Below are 25416 nucleotides of genomic sequence, written 5' to 3' on the forward strand. Positions count from 1 at the left end.
AAACACCGGCTGTATTCTACACCGGCTGTATTAAACACCGACTGTATTAAACACCGGCTGTATTGAACACCGGCTGTATTGAACACCGGCTGTATTAAACACCGGCTGTATTAAACACCGGCTGTATTAAACACCGGCTGTATTCTACACCGGCTGTATTAAACACCGGCTGTATTAAACACCGGCTGTATTCTACACCGGCTGTATTAAACACCGGCTGTATTAAACACCGGCTGTATTAAACACCGGCTGTATTAAACACCGGCTGTATTCTACACCGGCTGTATTAAACACCGGCTGTATTGAACACCGGCTGTATTCAACACCGGCTGTATTAAACACCGGCTGTATTCTACACCGGCTGTATTAAACACCGGCTGTATTCTACACCGGCTGTATTAAACACCGGCTGTATTAAACACCGGCTGTATTCTACACCGGCTGTATTAAACACCGGCTGTATTAAACACCGGCTGTATTCTACACCGGCTGTATTCTACACCGGCTGTATTAAACACCGGCTGTATTAAACACCGGCTGTATTAAACACCGGCTGTATTAAACACCGGCTGTATTAAACACCGGCTGTATTCTACACCGGCTGTATTAAACACCGGCTGTATTCTACACCGGTTGTATTGAACACCGGCTGTATTCTACACCGGCTGTATTAAACACCGGCTGTATTAAACACCGGCTGTATTAAACACCGGCTGTATTAAACACCGGCTGTATTAAACACCGGCTGTATTCTACACCGGCTGTATTCTACACCGGCTGTATTAAACACCGGCTGTATTAAACACCGGCTGTATTCTACACCGGCTGTATTCTACACCGGCTGTATTAAACACCGGCTGTATTAAACACCGGCTGTATTAAACACCGGCTGTATTCTACACCGGCTGTATTAAACACCGGCTGTATTCTACACCGGCTGTATTCTACACCGGCTGTATTAAACACCGGCTGTATTAAACACCGGCTGTATTAAACACCGGCTGTATTCTACACCGGCTGTATTCTACACCGGCTGTATTAAACACCGGCTGTATTAAACACCGGCTGTATTCTACACCGGCTGTATTAAACACCGGCTGTATTCTACACCGGCTGTATTCTACACCGGCTGTATTAAACACCGGCTGTATTAAACACCGGCTGTATTCTACACCGGCTGTATTCTACACCGGCTGTATTAAACACCGGCTGTATTGAACACCGGCTGTATTGAACACCGGCTGTATTGAACACCGGCTGTATTCTACACCGGCTGTATTAAACACCGGCTGTATTAAACACCGGCTGTATTGAACACCGGCTGTATTCTACACCGGCTGTATTCTACACCGGCTGTATTAAACACCGGCTGTATTAAACACCGGCTGTATTAAACACCGGCTGTATTGAACACCGGCTGTATTAAACACCGGCTGTATTCCACACCGGCTGTATTAAACACCGGCTGTATTCTACACCGGCTGTATTCTACACCGGCTGTATTCTACACCGGCTGTATTAAACACCGGCTGTATTAAACACCGGCTGTATTAAACACCGGCTGTATTAAACACCGGCTGTATTGAACACCGGCTGTATTAAACACCGGCTGTATTCTACACCGGCTGTATTAAACACCGGCTGTATTCTACACCGGCTGTATTCTACACCGGCTGTATTCTACACCGGCTGTATTGAACACCGGCTGTATTGAACACCGGCTGTATTAAACACCGGCTGTATTCTACACCGGCTGTATTAAACACCGGCTGTATTCTACACCGGCTGTATTAAACACCGGCTGTATTAAACACCGGCTGTATTAAACACCGGCTGTATTCTACACCGGCTGTATTAAACACCGGCTGTATTAAACACCGGCTGTATTCTACACCGGCTGTATTCTACACCGGCTGTATTGAACACCGGCTGTATTAAACACCGGCTGTATTAAACACCGGCTGTATTGAACACCGGCTGTATTAAACACCGGCTGTATTCTACACCGGCTGTATTAAACACCGGCTGTATTGAACACCGGCTGTATTAAACACCGGCTGTATTAAACACCGGCTGTATTCTACACTGGCTGTATTAAACACCGGCTGTATTCTACACCGGCTGTATTAAACACCGGCTGTATTAAACACCGGCTGTATTAAACACCGGCTGTATTAAACACCGGCTGTATTAAACACCGGCTGTATTAAACACCGGCTGTATTGAACACCGGCTGTATTCTACACCGGCTGTATTAAACACCGGCTGTATTAAACACCGGCTGTATTAAACACCGGCTGTATTAAACACCGGCTGTATTAAACACCGGCTGTATTAAACACCGGCTGTATTAAACACCGGCTGTATTAAACACCGGCTGTATTAAACACCGGCTGTATTGAACACCGGCTGTATTAAACACCGGCTGTATTAAACACCGGCTGTATTCTACACCGGCTGTATTCTACACCGGCTGTATTGAACACCAGCTAAAATAACCCCAGTGTTGGTGTTTATAACCAGTATTAAATTAAATCTAATTGGTCTAAAATAACCCCAGTGTTGGTGTTTATAACCAGTATTAAATTAACTCTAATTGGTCTAAAATAACCCCAGTGTTAGTGTTTATAACCAGTATTAAATTAACTCTAATTGGTTTAAAATAACCCCAGTGTTAGTGTTTATAACCAGTATTAAATTAACTCTAATTGGTTTAAAAAAAAAAACAGTGTTGGGTGTTTATAACCAGTATTAAATTAACTCTAATTGGTCTAAAATAACCCCAGTGTTGGTGTTTATAACCAGTATTAAATTAACTCTAATTGGTCTAAAATAACCCCAGTGTTGGGTGTTTATAACCAGTATTAAATTAACTCTAATTGGTCTAAAATAACCCCAGTGTTGGGTGTTTATAACCAGTATTAAATTAACTCTAATTGGTCTAAAATAACCCCAGTGTTGGTGTTTATAACCAGTGTTAAATTAACTCTAATTGGTCTAAAATAACCCCAGTGTTGGGTGTTTATAACCAGTATGAAATCAAAACCACTCCCATCATTATCATATTTCCCAGCATGCTCTGTTGTAGGTTGATTTTTAGAATTGTTCCTCAATATCTATGTTTTTACACGTAGCACATCGATTGATTAATTCATCTTATGCTACTCAAATATGAATAACATACATTTTGATCAACTAATCCGATCTGTTACTTTTGTAGTTAATTGCGTCCATTACTGAAATGGTTGTTCCAGTTTGGATGGTTTAGGTCGTCTCCGTATCTTAGTCTTCCCGAACAAACATGTCAAATGGTTGGATATCTTCACTCTGGCTGGATTCCCATAGGAATTACACAGCACTTTGCCAACCAATCATAATGTGATCTGCAGACCTGAAAACCATGAGTTTCAGTCAGGCTACTACTGTATTGGTGTCAAACTAGGCCCTCAGGCTACTACTGTATTGGTGTCAAACTAGGCCCTCAGGCTACTACTGTATTGGTGTCAAACTAGGCCCTCAGGCTACTACTGTATTGGTGTCAAACTAGGCCCTCAGGCTACTACTGTATTGGTGTCAAACTAGGCCCTCAGGCTACTACTGTATTGGTGTCAAACTAGGCCCTCAGGCTACTACTGTATTGGTGTCAAACTAGGCCCTCAGGCTACTACTGTATTGGTGTCAAACTAGGCCCTCAGGCTACTACTGTATTGGTGTCAAACTAGGCCCTCAGGCTACTACTGTATTGGTGTCAAACTAGGCCCTCAGGCTACTACTGTATTGGTGTCAAACTAGGCCCTCAGGCTACTACTGTATTGGTGTCAAACTAGGCCCTCAGGCTACTACTGTATTGGTGTCAAACTAGGCCCTCAGGCTACTACTGTATTGGTGTCAAACTAGGCCCTCAGGCTACTACTGTATTGGTGTCAAACTAGGCCCTCAGGCTACTACTGTATTGGTGTCAAACAAGGCCCTCAAATTAAGGCCTCGGTAACTACTTGTTTTATTGTTGTTGAACATTTTTATTTTAAATGATCTGGCTCGGGGGAAACCCACAGGACAACAAAAAACAATGACTGCAAACAATCTCTTGTCTCTGTCAATAACACATACAGTCATGGCTGGTAACTACAATTCACTCGAAAGCTAAGGCACTCTGGGAAATATGTATAGGTCAAGTTAAGTATTGCATAAGTGTGGTGCTGAACTAAAGTTGTGTTGACTTGAACTTCCTGTCTTTTTGAAAGTCGTTGAGTGCAGTAGAGAACTGGTCACTTCCTGTTTCTCTTCCAGTCTATTATCTTTGTGTGAGTCTGAGTTGTGTATCTGTTGTTACCTGTGTGCAGAGCTGGACCAGCAGCTTGGCAGCGTTGGGGCTGTTGGAGGCCAGACAACCCACAGCCGTACTGAGATAGGCCAGACAGGAGATAGGTTTGCTGGCCTTGGTGGCCCCGCGGGGCCGCTCTGAGGCCCCTGATCCAGATGTGGGGCTGGTGGAGAGGCCGGCTCGCCCCGCTGCAGCCAGACACATCAGTCTGACCAGGGTCCTGATGTCTGTCAGACCCAGAGACTCCAACCCTGCTGCCAGGCTGCAGCTAGAACCACTGAGAGAGAGGGAAAGGGGGAGAGATAGGGGAGGGAGGGAGAGAGAGAGGATGGGAGAGAGAGGGGAGGGAGAGAGAGGAGGGGAGAGAGAAGGAGAGAGAGGAGGGGGAGAGAGGAGGGGAGGGAGAGAGAGAGAGGAGGGAGGGAGGGAGGGAGAGAGAGAGGGGAGGGAGGGGAGGGAGAGGAGGGGAGAGAGAGGGGAGGGAGAGAGACAAGGGGAGAGAGATAGAGGGGGGGAGAGAGAGAGAAAGGGGGAGGAAGAGGGGAGGGAGAGAGTGGAGGGGAGGGAGAGAAGGCCATACTCATAAACATATAGTAGTTGCAATGCAGTTCACCCTTATACACTGACACCAACTAAACACAGTGGAACATGAGATGAATGGAGAGAGATCGAGACTGAGAGAGACACCAACGAGACAGAGAGACAGCCAGAGACAAAGAGAGACAGAGAGAACAGAGAGAGACAGAGAGAGAGAGAGAGAGCGCCCGAGAGAGAGAAAGAGACAAAGACCAACACATTATCCAGTCCTACACACAGTCCTACACCTAGTCTACACACAGTCCTACACATAGTCTACACACAGTCCTACACATAGTCTATACACAGTCCTACACATAGTCTACACACAGTCCTACCACTAGTCTACACCTAGCCTACAACCAGTCCTACACCTAGTCTACACAGTCCTATACCTAGTCTACACACAGTCCTACACAGTCTATACACAGTCCTACACACAGTCCTACACCTAGTCTACACACAGTCCTACACCTAGTCTAAACACAGTCCTACACCTAGTCTACACACAGTCCTACACCTAGTCTACACCTAGTCTAAACACAGTCCTACACCTAGTCTAAACACAGTCCTACACCTAGTCTACATACAGTCCTACACCTAGTCTACACCTAGTCTACACACAGTCCTACACACAGTCCTACACCTAGTCTACACACAGTCATACACCTAGTCTAAACACAGTCCTACACCTAGTCTAAACACAGTCTACACCTAGTCTACACACAGTCCTACACATAGTCTACACACAGTCCTACATCTAGTCTACACCTAGCCTACAACCAGTCCTACACCTAGTCTACACAGTCTACACCTAGTCTACACACAGTCCTACACATAGTCTACACACAGTCCTACATCTAGTCTACACCTAGCCTACAACCAGTCCTACACATAGTCTACACAGTCCTACACCTAGTCTACACCTAGCCTACAACCAGTCCTACACCTAGTCTACATAGTCCTACACAAAGTCTACACACAGTCCTACACCTAGTCTAAACACAGTCCTACACCTAGTCTAAACACAGTCCTACACCTAGTCTAAACACAGTCCTACACATAGTCTACACACAGTCCTACACCTAGTCTAAACACAGTCCTACACCTAGTCTAAACACAGTCCTACACATAGTCTACACACAGTCCTACACCTAGTCTACACACAGTCCTACACACAGTCCTACACATAGTCTACACCTAGTCTACACATAGTCTACACCTAGTCTACACACAGTCTACACACAGTCCTACACCTAGTCTACACACAGTCCTACACCTTGTCTACACCTAGTCTACACACAGTCCTAAACCTAGTCTACACCTAGTCCACACCGAGCCTACACCCAGCCCTACACCTAGTCCTACACCTAGTCTACACCTAGTCTACACCTAGTCTACACACAGGTCTACACCTCGTCTACACTTCGTCTACACCCAGTCTATACCTAGTCTACACTTAGTCTACAGACAGTCCTACACCTAGTCTACACCTCGTCTACACCTAGTCTACAGACAGACCCACCTGACAGAGAGTAGAGACAGGGCTCTCATCACCATGGTCCTGGCCAGGAGGACCTGCGCTGCAGAGGTCACTCTCCTCAGAGCCATGACCCTGTCGTGGGGGTTCTCCAGCGCTGCGGCCTGCTCCCCCAGAGTCACCCTGCCCGAGGAGCTGTTCTCCACCGCGCCCTGGCAGCCTGGGAAACACACGCAGACACGTACTGAAGCTGGCGCACAATGTAGAATTACAGAGAGGACCATACACATCTGAACCACCCACATTACAGAGAGGACCAGACACATCTGAACCACCCACATTACAGAGAAGACCAGACACATCTCACCCACATTACAGAGAGGACCAGACACATCTGAACCACCCACATTACAGAGAGGACCAGACACATCTCACCCACATTACAGAGAGGACCAGACACATCTGAACCACCCACATTACAGAGAGGACCAGACACATCTGAACCACCCACATTACAGAGAGGACCAGACACATCTGAACCACCCACATTACAGAGAGGACCAGACACATCTCAACCACCCACATTACAGAGAGGACCAGACACATCTGAACCACCCACATTACAGAGAGGACCAGACACATCTGAACCACCCACATTACAGAGAGGACCGTACACATCTGAACCACCCACATTACAGAGAGGACCGTACACATCTGAACCACCCACATTACAGAGAGGACCAGACACATCTCACCCACATTACAGAGAGGACCGTACACATCTCACCCACCCACATTACAGAGAGGACCAGACACATCTGAACCACCCACATTACAGAGAGGACCAGACACATCTCACCCACATTACAGAGAGGACCAGACACATCTGAACCACCCACATTACAGAGAGGACCAGACACATCTCACCCACATTACAGAGAGGACCAGACACATCTGAACCACCCACATTACAGAGAGGACCAGACACATCTGAACCACCCACATTACAGAGAGGACCAGACACATCTGAACCACCCACATTACAGAGAGGACCAGACACATCTCACCCACATTACAGAGAGGAACAGACACATCTGGACCACCCACATTACAGAGAGGACCAGACACATCTGAACCACCCACATTACAGAGAGGACCGTACACATCTCACCCACATTACAGAGAGGACTAGACACATCTGAACCACCCACATTACAGAGAGGACCGTACACATCTCACCCACATTACAGAGAGGACCAGACACATCCTAACCACCCACATTACAGAGAGGACCGTACACATCTGAACCACCCACATTACAGAGAGGACCAGACACATCTCACCCACATTACAGAGAGGACCGTACACATCTCACCCACATTACAGAGAGGACCGTACACATCTGAACCACCCATATTACAGAGAGGACCAGACACATCTCACCCACATTACAGAGAGGACCGTACACATCTCACCCACATTACAGAGAGGACCAGACACATCCGAACCACCCACATTACAGAGAGGACCAGACATATCTGAACCACCCACATTACAGAGAGGAACAGACACATCTGGACCACCCACATTACAGAGAGGACCAGACACATCTGAACCACCCACATTACAGAGAGGACCGTACACATCTCACCCACATTACAGAGAGGACTAGACACATCTGAACCACCCACATTACAGAGAGGACCGTACACATCTCACCCACATTACAGAGAGGACCAGACACATCCTAACCACCCACATTACAGAGAGGACCGTACACATCTGAACCACCCACATTACAGAGAGGACCAGACACATCTCACCCACATTACAGAGAGGACCGTACACATCTCACCCACATTACAGAGAGGACCGTACACATCTGAACCACCCATATTACAGAGAGGACCAGACACATCTCACCCACATTACAGAGAGGACCATACACATCTCACCCACATTACAGAGAGGACCAGACACATCCGAACCACCCACATTACAGAGAGGACCAGACATATCTGAACCACCCACATTACAGAGAGGACAAGACACATCTGAACCACCCACTGTGTTTATCAGCCCCTCACCTATCTGCAGCAGAGTCTCCTCCATGCTGTTGGTGGCAGTCACCATGGCTACGGACGCTCCCAGGGGGTCACTGTCGGGGAACTGGACGGCCTCTGGGACGACCCGGCGCTCGCTCAGACCCAACGGTCCCGCCAGCAGCTCAAACTCCTCGTCCCCAGTTAACCTCTCATCCTCATCAACATCCAGCATGTCCCATTCCTCTGAAAGGGTTGTAGAGAATAACAGTCATACTATCAGCCACGTGGTTATAGAGAATAACAGTCATACTATCAGCCACGTGGTTATAGAGAATAACAGTCAAACTATCAGCCATGTGGTTATAGAGAATAACAGTCATACTATCAGCCACGTGGTTAGAGAATAACAGTTATACTATCAGCCACGTGGTTATAGAGAATAACAGTCATACTATCAGCCATGTGGTTATAGAGAATAACAGTCATACTATCAGCCACGTGGTTAGAGAATAACAGTCATACTGTCAGCCACGTGGTTATAGAGAATAACACAGTCCTACTATCAGCCACGTAGTTATAGAGAATAACAGTCCTACTATCAGCCACGTGGTTACAGAGAATAACAGTCATACTATCAGCCATGTGGTTATAGAGAATAACACAGTCATACTATCAGCCACGTGGTTATAGAGAATAACAGTCACACTATCAGCCATGTGGTTATAGAGAATAACAGTCACACTATCAGCCATGTGGTTATAGAGAATAACAGTCACACTATCAGCCACGTGGTTATAGAGAATAACACAGTCATACTATCAGCCACGTGGTTATAGAGAATGACAGTCATACTATCAGCCATGTGGTTATAGAGAATAACAGTCATACTATCAGCCACGTGGTTATAGAGAATAACACAGTCCTACTATCAGCCACGTAGTTATAGAGAATGACAGTCATACTATCAGCCACGTGGTTATAGAGAATGACAGTCATACTATCAGCCACGTGGTTATAGAGAATAACACAGTCCTACTATCAGCCACGTGGTTATAGAGAATAACAGTCACACTATCAGCCATGTGGTTAGAGAATAACAGTCATACTATCAGCCACGTGGTTAGAGAATAACAGTCATACTATCAGCCATGTGGTTAGAGAATAACAGTCATACTATCAGCCATGTGGTTAGAGAATAACAGTCATACTATCAGCCACGTGGTTAGAGAATAACAGTCACACTATCAGCCATGTGGTTAGAGAATAACAGTCATACTATCAGCCACGTGGTTAGAGAATAACAGTCACACTATCAGCCATGTGGTTAGAGAATAACAGTCATACTATCAGCCATGTGGTTAGAGAATAACAGTCACACTATCAGCCATGTGGTTAGAGAATAACAGTCATACTATCAGCCATGTGGTTAGAGAATAACAGTCATACTATCAGCCACGTGGTTATAGAGAATAACAGTCATTTTATCAGCCACGTGGTTATAGAGAATGACAGTCACACTATCAGCCATGTGGTTAGAGAATAACAGTCATACTATCAGCCACGTGGTTAGAGAATAACAGTTATACTATCAGCCACGTGGTTATAGAGAATGACAGTCATACTATCAGCCACGTGGTTATAGAGAATAACAGTCATACTATCAGCCACGTGGTTATAGAGAATAACACAGTCATACTATCAGCCACGTGGTTATAGAGAATGACAGTCATACTATCAGCCACGTGGTTAGAGAATAACAGTTATACTATCAGCCACGTGGTTATAGAGAATGACAGTCACACTATCAGCCATGTGGTTAGAGAATAACAGTCATACTATCAGCCACGTGGTTATAGAGAATAACACAGTCATACTATCAGCCACGTGGTTATAGAGAATGACAGTCATACTATCAGCCACGTGGTTATAGAGAATAACAGTCATACTATCAGCCACGTGGTTATAGAGAATAACAGTCATACTATCAGCCACGTGGTTATAGAGAATAACAGTCATACTATCAGCCACGTGGTTATAGAGAATGACAGTCACACTATCAGCCATGTGGTTAGAGAATAACAGTCATACTATCAGCCACGTGGTTATAGAGAATAACACAGTCATACTATCAGCCACGTGGTTATAGAGAATGACAGTCATACTATCAGCCACGTGGTTATAGAGAATAACAGTCATACTATCAGCCACGTGGTTATAGAGAATAACAGTCATACTATCAGCCACGTGGTTATAGAGAATAACAGTCATACTATCAGCCACGTGGTTATAGAGAATAACAGTCATACTATCAGCCACGTGGTTATAGAGAATGACAGTCATACTATCAGCCACGTGGTTATAGAGAATAACAGTCATACTATCAGCCACGTGGTTATAGAGAATAACAGTCATACTATCAGCCACGTGGTTATAGAGAATGACAGTCATACTATCAGCCACGTGGTTATAGAGAATAACAGTCATACTATCAGCCACGTGGTTATAGAGAATAACAGTCATACTATCAGCCACGTGGTTATAGAGAATAACAGTCATACTATCAGCCACGTGGTTATAGAGAATAACAGTCATACTATCAGCCACGTGGTTATAGAGAATAACAGTCATACTATCAGCCATAAAGCTACAGTGGAACCAGTCATTCATATGATCAGGGACAAGAACCTCTGGAACAAGTGAATCATCATGTTTAATCAGAACCGGTACCTTCATAGACACTGTCCTGCTTCCCCAACAGGTCCGGGGCGAGTCCTTTATATCTGAACATGGACCATGACACGTGGTTAGTGATCACAACATCATCTCGTCACTGTTAAACAGTGTGTATCGAATCTTAAGTTTCAGTTGTACAACACAAGAGTCACAAGTCTGTAATTTAAAAAAAAACCCTGGCGCGTCACCTTCTGTCCGCCACTGACCTCTCCGTCACGGGGACTGTGGTTTTACTCTTAACCGCCAGGTGTTTGTCCCGACAGCTACCACAGAGGAGGTAGTAGGGGTTGCCGCTGCCGCACTCCCCTCCGAACCACCCGTCTACGTAGGAGCCGTTGCTCCGGTAACCCTGTCGGTTGGCGCTGCGCCCGCAGCCAGGGTGGCTCTTCTTCATGTGCTGGTTGAAGTTGGCAACGCTAGCCTCACACAACTCACACACTACCACCTCGTCTCGTTCCTCTGTCTCACACACATGCTGCCAGGGGAGGGGACACGGAGACAGAGAGGGGAGGGAGGGGACACGGAGACAGGGAGGGGAGGGAGGGGACACGGAGACAGGAAGGGGACACGGAGACAGGGAGGGGAGGGAGGGGACATGGAGACAGGGAAGGGAGGGAGGGGACACGGAGACAGGGAGGGGAGGGAGGGGACACGGAGACAGGGAGGGGACACGGAGACAAGGAGGAGAGGGAGGGGAGTGGGGGACATGGAGGGGACACGGAGACAGAAAGGGGACACGGAGACAGGGAGGGGACAGGGAGGGGACACGGAGACAGGGAGGGGACACGGAGACAGAGAGGGGACACGGAGACAGAGAGGGGACACGGAGACAGAGAGGGGACACGGAGACAGGGAGGGGACACGGAGACAGGGAGGGGACACGGAGACAGGGAGGGGACACGGAGACAGGGAGGGGACACGGAGACAGGGAGGGGACACGGAGACAGGGAGGGGACACAGAGACAGGGAGGGGACACGGAGACAGGGAGGGGACACGGAGACAGGGAGGAGAGGGAGGGGACACGGAGACAGGGAGGAGAGGGAGGGGACACGGAGACAGGGAGGGGACACAGAGACAGGGAGGGGACACAGAGGCAGGGAGGAGAGGGAGGGGACACGGAGACAGGGAGGAGAGGGAGGGGACACGGAGACAGGGAGGAGAGGGAGGGGACACGGAGACAGGGAGGGGACACGGAGACAGGGAGGGGACACGGAGACAGGGAGGGGACACGGAGACAGGGAGGGGACACGGAGACAGGGAGGGGACACAGAGACAGGGAGGGGACACAGAGACAGGGAAGGGAACACGGAGACAGGGAGGGGACACGGAGACAGGGAGGGGACACGGAGACAGAGAGGGGACACACAGAGACGTGAACACAAAGTCAGTTCCTATCTAGGACATCAATAGCATGATGCCACTAACAGACAGCTGAGTATGACAGCAGAATAGACAACATGATACCATGGCAACAAGAGGATTAGCCATGAATTAACCACAAGCAACAAGACTTGATGATCAATGCCACCCACTGTAATCACCATTAGCATGTTAGCGTTCCACCTGATTTACTAGCAAACCCCATTGACATCCCATCCACAGCATGCTAGTTAGGCTAACGACATAAATCACTGCCATGGGTAGTCAGTGGCAGAGCATGATGCAATGTGTGTGTGTGTGTGTGTGTGTGAGTGAGAGTTTGAGCGTGTGTGTGTGTGTGTATGTGTGTGTGTGTGAGTGAGAGTTTGAGCATGTGTGTGTGTGTGTGTATGTGTATGTGTGTGTGTGTGTGAGAGTTTGAGCATGTGTGTGTGTGTGTATGTGTGTGTGTGTGTGTGTGTGTGTGTGTGTGTGTGTGTGTGTGTGTGTGAGAGATAGTTTGAGTGTGTGTGTGTGCGTGTGTGTGTGTGTGTGTAAGACAGGGAGATAGTTTGAGAATGTGTGTGTATGTGCGTGTGCGTGTGTGCATGCGTGTTTGAGTGTGTGATAGTGAGTAAGCATCAACCTCTCTAAGCAGACAGGTAGCATTTTACAGCACCCAAGTGAATGAGTGTGTGAGTGAAAGTTAGCTGGTGAGAGTCTAAACCCTAAACTTCCACGTCAGTCTCCCCACTGAGAGACGTTTAGTGACGTGGAAAGTCAGGATGAAGACCTTATTAGTCGAGGCGACGAAAAGGAAGCAGCAAAACCCTGCGCTCACACACACCCATGTTGGCCAGTCCAGTACCTCTGGGATCCACATGCCCAGGATGTCAGTGTCGCTGGCCAGGTCCTGACCGAACATGGCCTCCATGGTCTCCTCGTCCAGCTCCAGCTCCAGCTCCTCGTCGAGGTTAAAGTCATACAGAGGTCCAGTGTCCTGCTGTAGGGCACTGCCCTCTCTACGAGCCTGGCTGTGATGGGCCTGCACCGAGCGGTACAGACCAGCTACAGGAGAGGATACATGTTAGAGCGATACAGACCAGCTACAGGAGAGGGTACATGTTAGAGCGGTACAGACCAGCTACAGGAGAGGGTACATGTTAGAGCGGTACAGACCAGCTACAGGAGAGGGTACATGTTACAACAGTACAGACCAGCTACAGGAGAGGGTAGATGTTACAACAGCACCGAGCGGTACAGACCAGCTACAGGAGAGGGTACATGTTAGAGCGATACAGACCAGCTACAGGAGAGGGTAGATGTTACAACAGTACAGACCAGCTACAGGAGAGGGTATATGTTACAACAGTACAGACCAGCTACAGGAGAGGGTATATGTTACAACAGCACCGAGCGGTACAGACCAGCTACAGGAGAGGGTACATGTTAGAATAGTATAGAGGAGAGGAGAGGGTTTATGTTATAATAGAATAGAGGAGAGGGCATATGTTATAATAGAATAGAGGAGAGGGTATATGTTAGAATAGTATAGAGGAGAGGGTATATGTTAGAATAGAATAGAGGAGAGGGTATATGTTAGAATAGTATAGAGGAGAGGGTATATGTTATAATAGTATAGAGGAGAGGGTATATGTTAGAATAGAATAGAGGAGAGGGTATATGTTAGAATATAATAGTATAGAGGAGAGGGTATATGTTATAATAGTATAGAGGAGAGGGTATATGTTATAATAGTATAGAGGAGAGGGTATATGTTATAATAGTATAGAGGAGAGGGTATATGTTATAATAGTATAGAGGAGAGGGTATATGTTAGAATATAATAGTATAGAGGAGAGGGTATATGTTATAATAGTATAGAGGAGAGGGTATATGTTATAATAGTATAGAGGAGAGGGTATATGTTAGAATAGAATAGAGGAGAGGGTATATGTTATAATAGTATAGAGGAGAGGGTATATGTTATAATAGTATAGAGGAGAGGGTATATGTTAGAATATAATAGTATAGAGGAGAGGGTTTATGTTATAATAGAATAGAGGAGAGGGTATATGTTATAATAGTATAGAGGAGAGGGTATATGTTAGAATAGAATAGAGGAGAGGGTATATGTTATAATAGTATAGAGGAGATGGTATATGTTAGAATAGAATAGAGGAGAGGGTATATGTTAGAATAGAATAGAGGAGAGGGTATATGTTATAATAGTATAGAGGAGAGGGTATATGTTATAATAGTATAGAGGAGAGGGTATATGTTAGAATATAATAGTATAGAGGAGAGGGTATATGTTAGAATATAATAGTATAGAGGAGAGGGTATATGTTATAATAGTATAGAGGAGAGGGTATATGTTATAATAGTATAGAGGAGAGGGTATATGTTAGAATAGTATAGAGGAGAGGGTATATGTTATAATAGTATAGAGGAGAGGGTATATGTTAGAATATAATAGTATAGAGGAGAGGGTATATGTTATAATAGTATAGAGGAAAGGAGAGGGTATATGTTAGAATAGAATAGTATAGAGGAGAGGGTATATGTTAGAATATAATAGTATAGAGGAGAGGGTATATGTTAGAATATAATAGTATAGAGGAGAGGAGAGGGTATATGTTAGAATAGTATAGAGGAGAGGGTATATGTTAGAATAGTATAGAGGAGAGGGTATATGTTAGAATAGAATAGTATAGAGGAGAGGGTATATGTTAGAATAGAATAGTATAGAGGAGAGGGTATATGTTAGAATAGAATAGAGGAGAGGGTATATGTTAGAATAGAATAGTATAGAGGAGAGGGTATATGTTAGAATAGAATAGAGGAGAGGGTATATGTTAGAATAGTATAGAGGAGAGGGTATATGTTAGAATAGAATAGTATAGAGGAGAGGGTATATGTTAGAATAGAATAGAGGAGAGGGTATATGTTAGAATAGAATAGTATAGAGGAGAGGGTATATGTTATAATAGTATAGAGGAGAGGGTATATGTTAGAATATAATAGTATAGAGGAGAGGGTATATGTTAGAATAGAATAGAGGAGAGGGTATATGTTAGAATATAATAGTATAGAGGAGAGGGTATATGTTAGAATAGAATAGAGGAGAGGGTATATGTTAGAATAGAATAGTATAGAGGAGAGGGTATATGTTAGAATAGAATAGAGGAGAGGGTATATGTTAGAATAGAATAGAGGAGAGGGTATATGTTAGAATATAATAGTATAGAGGAGAGGGTATATGTTAGAATATAATAGTATAGAGGAGAGGGTATATGTTATAATAGTATAGAGGAGAGGGTATATGTTAGAATATAATAGTATAGAGGAGAGGGTATATGTTAGAATAGAATAGAGGAGAGGGTATATGTTAGAATAGAATAGAGGAGAGGGTATATGTTAGAATAGTATAGAGGAGAGGGTATATGTTAGAATAGAATAGAGGAGAGGGTATATGTTAGAATAGAATAGAGGAGAGGGTATATGTTAGAATAGAATAGTATAGAGGAGAGGGTATATGTTAGAATAGAATAGAGGAGAGGGTATATGTTAGAATATAATAGTATAGAGGAGAGGGTATATGTTAGAATAGTATAGAGGAGAGGGTATATGTTAGAATAGAATAGAGGAGAGGGTATATGTTAGAATATAATAGTATAGAGGAGAGGGTATATGTTAGAATAGTATAGAGGAGAGGGTATATGTTAGAATAGAATAGAGGAGAGGGTATATGTTAGAATAGAATAGAGGAGAGGGTATATGTTAGAATAGAATAGTATAGAGGAGAGGGTATATGTTAGAATAGAATAGAGGAGAGGGTATATGTTAGAATAGTATAGAGGAGAGGGTATATGTTAGAATAGAATAGAGGAGAGGGTATATGTTAGAATAGAATAGAGGAGAGGGTATATGTTATAATAGTATAGAGGAGAGGGTATATGTTAGAATATAATAGTATAGAGGAGAGGGTATATGTTATAATAGTATAGAGGAAAGGAGAGGGTATATGTTAGAATAGAATAGAGGAGAGGGTATATGTTAGAATAGTATAGAGGAGAGGAGAGGGTATATGTTAGAATAGAATAGAGGAGAGGGTATATGTTAGAATAGTATAGAGGAGAGGGTATATGTTAGAATATAATAGTATAGAGGAGAGGGTATATGTTATAATAGTATAGAGGAGAGGGTATATGTTAGAATAGTATAGAGGAGAGGGTATATGTTAGAATATAATAGTATAGAGGAGAGGGTATATGTTATAATAGAATAGAGGAGAGGGTATATGTTATAATAGTATAGAGGAGAGGGTATATGTTAGAATAGTATAGAGGAGAGGGTATATGTTAGAATAGAATAGAGGAGAGGGTATATGTTAGAATAGTATAGAGGAGAGGGTATATGTTAGAATAGAATAGAGGAGAGGGTATATGTTAGAATAGAATAGAGGAGAGGGTATATGTTATAATAGTATAGAGGAGAGGGTATATGTTATAATAGTATAGAGGAGAGGGTATATGTTAGAATATAATAGTATAGAGGAGAGGGTATATGTTATAATAGTATAGAGGAGAGGGTATATGTTAGAATAGAATAGAGGAGAGGGTATATGTTATAATAGTATAGAGGAGAGGGTATATGTTAGAATAGAATAGAGGAGAGGGTATATGTTAGAATAGAATAGAGGAGAGGGTATATGTTAGAATAGAATAGAGGAGAGGGTATATGTTATAATAGAATAGAGGAGAGGGGAGGGTATATGTTAGAATAGAATAGAGGAGAGGGTATATGTTAGAATAGAATAGAGGAGAGGGTATATGTTAGAATAGAATAGAGGAGAGGGTATATGTTAGAATAGAATAGAGGAGAGGGTATATGTTAGAATATAATAGAGGAGAGGGTATATGTTAGAATAGTATAGAGGAGAGGGTATATGTTAGAATAGTATAGAGGAGAGGGTATATGTTAGAATATAATAGAATAGAGGAGAGGGTATATGTTAGAATAGTATAGAGGAGAGGGTATATGTTAGAATAGTATAGAGGAGAGGAGAGGGTATATGTTAGAATAGAATAGAGGAGAGGGTATATGTTAGAATAGTATAGAAGGTTAGTGACACAGAGCTCCAGGGTTCTGCTGTAGGGTTGAACCATATCTTTGAGACTGGTTGTGATGGGCCTGCACCGAGCGGTACAGACCAGCTAGAGAGGAGAGATGGATGGGACCTCCCAATACCATATTATCACCATACCATATTATCACCATACCATATTATCACCATACCATATTATCACCATACTGAGAGACCTCACCATACCATATTATCACCATACCATATTATCACCATACCATATTATCACCATACTGAGAGACCTCACCATACCATATTATCACCATACCATATTATCACCATACCATATTATCACCATACTGAGGGACCTCACCATACCATATTATCACCATACCATATTATCACCATACTGAGAGACCTCACCATACCATATCATCACCATACCATATTATCACCATACCATATTATCACCATACCATATACCATATTACCACCATACCATATTATCACCATACTGAGAGACCTCACCATACCATATCATCACCATACCATATTATCACCATACCATATTATCACCATACCATATTATCACCATACCATATTATCACCATACCATATTATCACCTTACCATATTATCACCATACTGAGAGACCTCACCATACCATATTATCACCATACCATATTATCACCATACTGAGACCTCACCATACCATATTACCACCTTACCATATTATCACCATACCATATTATCACCATACTGAGAGACCTCACCATACCATATTATCACCATACCATATTATCACCATACTGAGAGACCTCACCATACCATATTATCACCTTACCATATTATCACCATACCATATTATCACCATACTGAGAGACCTCACCATACCATATTATCACCATACCATATTATCACCATACCACATTATCACCATACTGAGAGACCTCACCATACCATATTATCACCATACCATATTATCACCATACTGAGAGACCTCACCATACCATATTATCACCATACCATATTATCACCATACTGAGAGACCTCACCATACCATATTATCACCATACCATATTATCACCATACTGAGAGACCTCATCATACCATATTACCACCATACCATATTATCACCATACCATATTATCACCATACTGAGGGACCTCACCATACCATATTATCACCATACCATATTATCACCATACCATATTATCACCATACCATATTATCACCATACCATAGTATCACCATACTTAGATGTCGATACCATATTTATTGTGATTATCATGATTCTATATGTATTGTGATTCAGTGCTGTTCATTGCAAGTTGATGTTCCAAACATATTGCTCACTATATGTCTGCTGCAAATTGGCTCCCTATTAGAGAGAGAGAGAGAGAGAGAGAGAGAGAGAGAGAGAGAGAGAGAGAGAGAGAGAGAGAGAGAGAGAGAGACACAGAAAGAGACAGAGAGAGAGAAAGAGAGAAAGAGAGAGACAGAGAGACATAGAAAGAGACAGAGAGAGACAGAGAGAGACAGAGAGTCTCACCAGCGCGAGACAGAGAGAAAGAGAGAGAGACAGAGAGAGAGAGAGACAGACAGACAGACAGAGAGACAGAGAGAGAGACAGAGAGAGTCTCACCAGCGCGAGACAGAGAGCGCGAGACATAGAGAAAGAGAGAGACAGAGAGACAAAGACACAGAGAGAGAGACACACAGAGAGACAGAGAAAGAGAGACAGAGAGAGACAGAGAGAGAGAGACAGGGACACAGAGAGAGAGAGACACAGAGAGAGAGAGACAGAGAGACACAGAGACAGAGACCCAGAGAGAAACAGAGGCAGAGAGAGAGAGAGACAGAGAGAGAGAGAGAGAGAGACAGAGAAAGAGTCTCACCAGCGCGGGCCAGCAGTGTCCTAGCAGCCAGGTCAAAGCGGTGTTTCCTGCTGACAGCAGAGCGCCCTCTGGGGGTTGGACCAGCGGAGGCAGAGGCACTGTCCTGGTCCAGCCCCTCTGGACTGCAGGGACACACAAACACAGCCCTCACACAAATCACAAACATGGAAAGAGATGATCTAATATTGGTTTCAATGACAACTAGTACTTCAATAGCAAACAGTATAGACGGCATCCCTGACTCTTTCAGCTCTGTAGCAGGACGTACTGTAATACATGCCGCTCTGTACCATCACTCATTCATATATCTTTATGTACATATTCTTTATCCCTTTACACTTGTGTGTATAAGACAGTAGTTTTGGAATTGTTAGTTAGATTACTTGTTGGTTATTACTGCATTGTCGGAACTAGAAGCACAAGCATTTCGCTACACTCGCATTAACATCTGCTAACCATGTGTATGTGACAAATTAAATTTTATTTGATTTGATATATATATATATATATATATATACTGTACTGCATATATACTGTACTGTAATACATATATATATATATATATATATATATATATATATATATATATATATACTGTACTGTAATACATATATACTGTACTGCATATATACTGTACATACATACATATATATATATATATATATATACTGTACTGCATATATACTGTACTGTAATACATATGTACTGTACTGCATATATACTGTACTGTAATACATATGTACTGTACTGCATATATACTGTACTGTAATACATATGTACTGTACTGCATATATACTGTACTGTAATACATATGTACTGTACTGCATATATACTGTACTGTAATACATATGTACTGTACTGCATATATACTATATATACTGTACTGCATGTGTTCGTTGAATACTGAATCTACAGCAGTTTTATCCAAGTGCTACTAAGCACCAAAAAGACCAGAGGACCAAGGCACTCTTCATATAATTCATTAAAATGCCTTTATTTTGTATGGCATGTTCAATGGAAACAAAGTTTAAAAACCTCCGGCTGCATGGCCTTCGTCAGGGAGTACTACTAAGCACACACTATGTGTAACAGAAGACTGGAGACAGGCATATCTGACCCCGAGGGGCTGTCCTCTACAACAGCTTCAGTTACTGTACCTCTCGCTGAAGCACTCCTCCATGTCTGCAGAGTCAGCGTTGGGCATATCTCCAGGGGAGTGTAGGTAGCTCCTCTCCAGACTCTTACCCCCTCCCGAGGCTGTGGCCCCTGGGCACGAGGAGCTGTCTGACCCCTGTCCTCTAGAGTGACTGTCATCCTCGTCCTCCTCTGTTCCGGGGTGTTCTATCATCCACATAGCCAGTACCGTGATGTTCTGGGCATCGGCCTCGCCACGAGTACCTGGGGGGGGGGGGGGGGGGATGGGAACTGATGACATACTGTTGGTGCTAACGGGGGGGGATAGGAACTGATGACATACTGTTGGTGAAATAAACATCAGTTTTGCTGCTAACGGGGGGGGGGGGGGGGAGCAGGTAGCCACGAGGTTAGAGTGTTGGGCTACCATGGGGGGGGTGAAACAGGAAACGGGTTTCCCCAAACTTGTTGGAAGCACAGAATAGTCTAGAATATCCTCGTATGCTGTAGCATTAAGATTCCCCTTCACTGGAACTGAGGAGCCTAGTCCGAACCATGAAAAACAGCCCCAGACCATTATTCCTCCTCCACCAAACTTTACAGTTGGCACTATGCATTAGGGCAGGTTCGCGTTCTCCTGTCATCCGCCAAAACCAGATTTGTCAGTCGGACTGCCAGATGGTGAAGCGTGATTCATCACTCTAGAGAACGTGTTTCCACTGCTCCAGAGTCCAATGGCGGCGAGCTTTACACCACTCCAGCCTGACGCTTGGCATTGCCCACATGGTGATCTTAGGCTTGTGTGCAGCTGCTCAGCCATGGAAACCCATTTCATGAAGCTCCCGACGAACAGTTCTTGTGCTGTCGTTGCTTACAGAGGCAGTTTGGAACTCGGTAGTGAGTGTTACAACCCAGGACAGACAATTTTTACACACTACAACACTCGGCGGTCCCATCAGACTGTCAAACAGCCATCACTAACATAGAGAGGCTGCTGCCAACATACAGACCTGATATCATTGGCCACTTTAATAAATGGATCACTAGTCACTTCAATAATGTTTCCATAGCCTACATTACTCATCTCATATGTATATACTGTACTCTATACCATCTACTACATCTTGCCTATGCCGTTCGGTACCATCACTCATTCATATATTTATATGTACATATTCTTATTCATTTCTTTACTTAGATTTGTGTGTATTAGGTAGTTATTGTACTTATTGGTTGTTACTCATTGGAACTAGAAGCACGAGCATTTCGCTACACTCGCATTAACATCTGCTAACCATGTGTATGTGACCAATAACATTTGACTTGAAGTCTGTACCTGTAGTCTTGGTATGAGGTAGTGTATAGAGAAGTCTGTACCTGTAGTCTTGGTATGAGGTAGTGTATAGTGAAGTCTGTACCTGTAGTCTTGGTATGAGGTAATGTAGTGAAGTCTGTACCTGTAGTCTTGGTATGAGGTAGTGTATAGTGAAGTCTGTACCTGTAGTCTTGGTATGAGGTAGTGTATAGTGAAGTCTGTACCTGTAGTCTTGGTATGAGGTAGTGTATAGTGAAGTCTGTACCTGTAGTCTTGGTATGAGATAATGTATAGTGAAGTCTGTACCTGTAGTCTTGGTATGAGGTAGTGTATAGTGAAGTCTGTACCTGTAGTCTTGGTATGAGATAATGTATAGTGAAGTCTGTACCTGTAGTCTTGGTATGAGGTAGTGTATAGTGAAGTCTGTACCTGTAGTCTTGGTATGAGGTAGTGTATAGTGAAGTCTGTACCTGTAGTCTTGGTATGAGGTAATGTATAGTGAAGTCTGTACCTGTAGTCTTGGTATGAGGTAGTGTAGTGAAGTCTGTACCTGTAGTCTTGGTATGAGGTAATGTAGTGAAGTCTGTACCTGTAGTCTTGGTATGAGGTAGTGTAGTGAAGTCTGTACCTGTAGTCTTGGTATGAGGTAATGTAGTGAAGTCTGTACCTGTAGTCTTGGTATAAGGTAATGTAGTGAAGTCTGTACCTGTAGTCTTGGTATGAGGTAGTGTACAGTGAAGTCTGTACCTGTAGTCTTGGTATGAGGTAATGTATAGAGAAGTCTGTACCTGTAGTCTTGGTATGAGGTAATGTAGTGAAGTCTGTACCTGTAGTCTTGGTATAAGGTAATGTAGTGAAGTCTGTACCTGTAGTCTTGGTATGAGGTAGTGTACAGTGAAGTCTGTACCTGTAGTCTTGGTATGAGGTAATGTATAGAGAAGTCTGTACCTGTAGTCTTGGTATGAGGTAATGTATAGTGAAGTCTGTACCTGTAGTCTTGGTATGAGGTAGTGTACAGTGAAGTCTGTACCTGTAGTCTTGGTATGAGGTAATGTATAGAGAAGTCTGTACCTGTAGTCTTGGTATGAGGTAGTGTATAGTGAAGTCTGTACCTGTAGTCTTGGTATGAGGTAATGTATAGTGAAGTCTGTACCTGTAGTCTTGGTATGAGGTAGTGTAGTGAAGTCTGTACCTGTAGTCTTGGTATGAGGTAATGTAGTGAAGTCTGTACCTGTAGTCTTGGTATGAGGTAGTGTAGTGAAGTCTGTACCTGTAGTCTTGGTATGAGGTAATGTAGTGAAGTCTGTACCTGTAGTCTTGGTATAAGGTAATGTAGTGAAGTCTGTACCTGTAGTCTTGGTATGAGGTAGTGTATAGTGAGTGAAGTCTGTACCTGTCCCTGTAGCCTCCAGAGCCTTGGTGATCTGCCTCAGAGAGAAGCCCATCTCCAGGAGGGGCACAGCGATGGCCGGGGGGGGAGGGGAGGTGGACAGTCTGCTGCTGGGGTCCGACAGGGCTAGAGAGGACAATAATTAGAGGACAGGAAGTTACCATCACATACAGAGACAAACAGGATGTTACCATCACATACAGAGACAAACAGGATGTTACCATCACATACAGAGGCAAACAGGATGTTACCATCACATACAGAGACAAACAGGATGTTACCATCACATACAGAGACAAACAGGACGTTACCATCACATACAGAGACAAACAGGACGTTACCATCACATACAGAGACAAACAGGATGTTACCATCACATACAGAGACAAACAGGATGTTACCATCACATACAGAGACCAACAGGATGTTACCATCACATACAGAGACAAACTGGATGTTACCATCACATACAGAGACAAACAGGATGTTACCATCACATAGAGAGACAAACAGGATTTTACCATCACATACAGAGACAAACAGGATGTTACCATCACATACAGAGACAAACAGGATGTTACCATGGTCTGGAGGTCTGGGTCTCAGGGGAGGAGAGGCTCTGTGTCTATATATGTGTGTGTGTGTGTGTGTGTGTGTGTGTGTGTGTGTAGTACATACATGTCCCTGTCCTGTTGGCTGGTCTGGAGGTCTGGGTCTCAGGGGAGGAGAGGCTCTGTGTCTATGTGTGTAGTACATACATGTCCCTGTCCTGTTGGCTGGTCTGGAGGTCTGGGTCTCAGGGGAGGAGAGGCTCTGTGTCTATGTGTGTAGTACATACATGTCCCGGTCCTGTTGGCTGGTCTGGAGGTCTGGGTCTCAGGGGAGGAGAGGCTCTGTGTCTATGTGTGTAGTACATACATGTCCCTGTCCTGTTGGCTGGTCTGGAGGTCTGGGTCTCAGGGGAGGAGAGGCTCTGTCTCCGGCCCACCTCATCAGAGGGAGACGTGGGGAGAGAAGACACCGGGGGCGTCTGGGCACGACGCGTTGGCAGCAGAGTGGTGGTTGGGTAGCTTGAGAACATCTGCCTGTGAAGACGAGACATGGCTTGACTTTAAAAGGTATCCACAGTGTGTGTGTGTGTGTGTGTGTGTGTGTGTGTGTGTGTGTGTGTGTGTGTGTGTATATAGAGGTTCTATTTACCTGAGCAGGCTAAGAGGCATGACCCCAGGGGACTCCGAGGCAGGGACGGTCTCTGTGTCAGTAACAGGTGTAGTGGCTGTGGTCGTGTCCTCCAGAGAGGAGCTCATGAAGGAGGTGGTGCTGGAGGCAGAGGGGCTGGTGGTGATGGGGGTCTGAGCCTGCTGCTCTCCCTGCACACCCTCCTCACACTCTGGGTCAGCTAACACACCGGAAGAGAGACCACACACACTTAGTACAGAGTTACAGGGTTAGAACAGAGTTAGTACAGAGTTAGTACAGAGTTAGAACAGAGTTAGAACAGAGTTAGAACAGAGTTAGAACAGAATTAGAACAGAGTTAGTAGAGTTAGAACAGAGTTAGAACAGAGTTAGAACAGAGTTAGATCAGAGTTAGTACAGAGTTAGTACAGAGTTAGTACAGAGTTAGTACAGAGTTAGAACAGAGTTAGTACAGAGTTACAGAGTTAGAACAGAGTTAGAACAGAGTTAGAACAGAGTTACAGAGTTAGATCAGAGTTAGATCAGAGTTAGATCAGAGTTAGATCAGAGTTAGAACAGAGTTAGAACAGAGTTAGTACAGAGATAGAACAGAGTTAGAACAGAGTTACAGAGTTAGAACAGAGTTAGTACAGAGTTTTTTTTCTCTTTAAATTTCTTGACACGTTACAACATCAGATCGACTGAGAAGCCTTCAAGGTAAGTAGCTAGCTAGCTTGTAATCCTGGATGTGTTGTCAACCACATCAATATATGTTTAGACCCCAGGAAGACCCCAGGAGGGCCCCAGGAAGGACCCAGGAAGACCCCATGAAGACCCCAGGAAGGCCCCAGGAAAACCCCAGGAAAACCCCAGGAGGGCCCCAGGAAGGCCCCAG

At 44.3% G+C, this 25416-nt stretch overlaps 1 protein-coding gene across 42 annotated transcripts in view; it reads right to left on the minus strand.

The window, feature by feature from the left end:
• Window positions 1-25416, minus strand: part of herc1 (HECT and RLD domain containing E3 ubiquitin protein ligase family member 1) — a 218697-nt gene that overhangs the window by 83398 nt on the left and 109883 nt on the right. For 22 of the 42 annotated variants that reach the window (XR_016492387.1, XR_016492384.1, XR_016492385.1 and 19 more), the window contains 11 exons: window positions 24544-24742; window positions 24262-24428; window positions 23347-23469; window positions 20662-20902; window positions 19505-19626; window positions 13366-13586; window positions 11347-11633; window positions 11153-11205; window positions 8468-8668; window positions 6426-6600; window positions 4334-4601 (listed from right to left, as the gene is read on the minus strand). Coding sequence is in view for 38 of the 42 variants with exons in the window: in XM_090223301.1 (XP_090079427.1) it covers window positions 4334-4601; window positions 6426-6600; window positions 8468-8668; window positions 11153-11205; window positions 11347-11633; window positions 13366-13586; window positions 19505-19626; window positions 20662-20902; window positions 23347-23469; window positions 24262-24428; window positions 24544-24742 (2057 nt within the window). In the remaining 4 variants the exon portion in view is untranslated. The remainder of the gene's footprint in view (window positions 1-4333; window positions 4602-6425; window positions 6601-8467; window positions 8669-11152; window positions 11206-11346; window positions 11634-13365; window positions 13587-19504; window positions 19627-20661; window positions 20903-23346; window positions 23470-24261; window positions 24429-24543; window positions 24743-25416) is intronic. The other 20 variants (XM_090223298.1, XM_090223297.1, XM_090223286.1 and 17 more) reach the window with 3 other exon arrangements.

Source organism: Oncorhynchus mykiss, chromosome 26 (genome assembly GCF_057628025.1).
Source record: "Oncorhynchus mykiss isolate SJ-2025 chromosome 26, ASM5762802v1, whole genome shotgun sequence".
Taxonomy (NCBI): domain Eukaryota; kingdom Metazoa; phylum Chordata; class Actinopteri; order Salmoniformes; family Salmonidae; genus Oncorhynchus; species Oncorhynchus mykiss.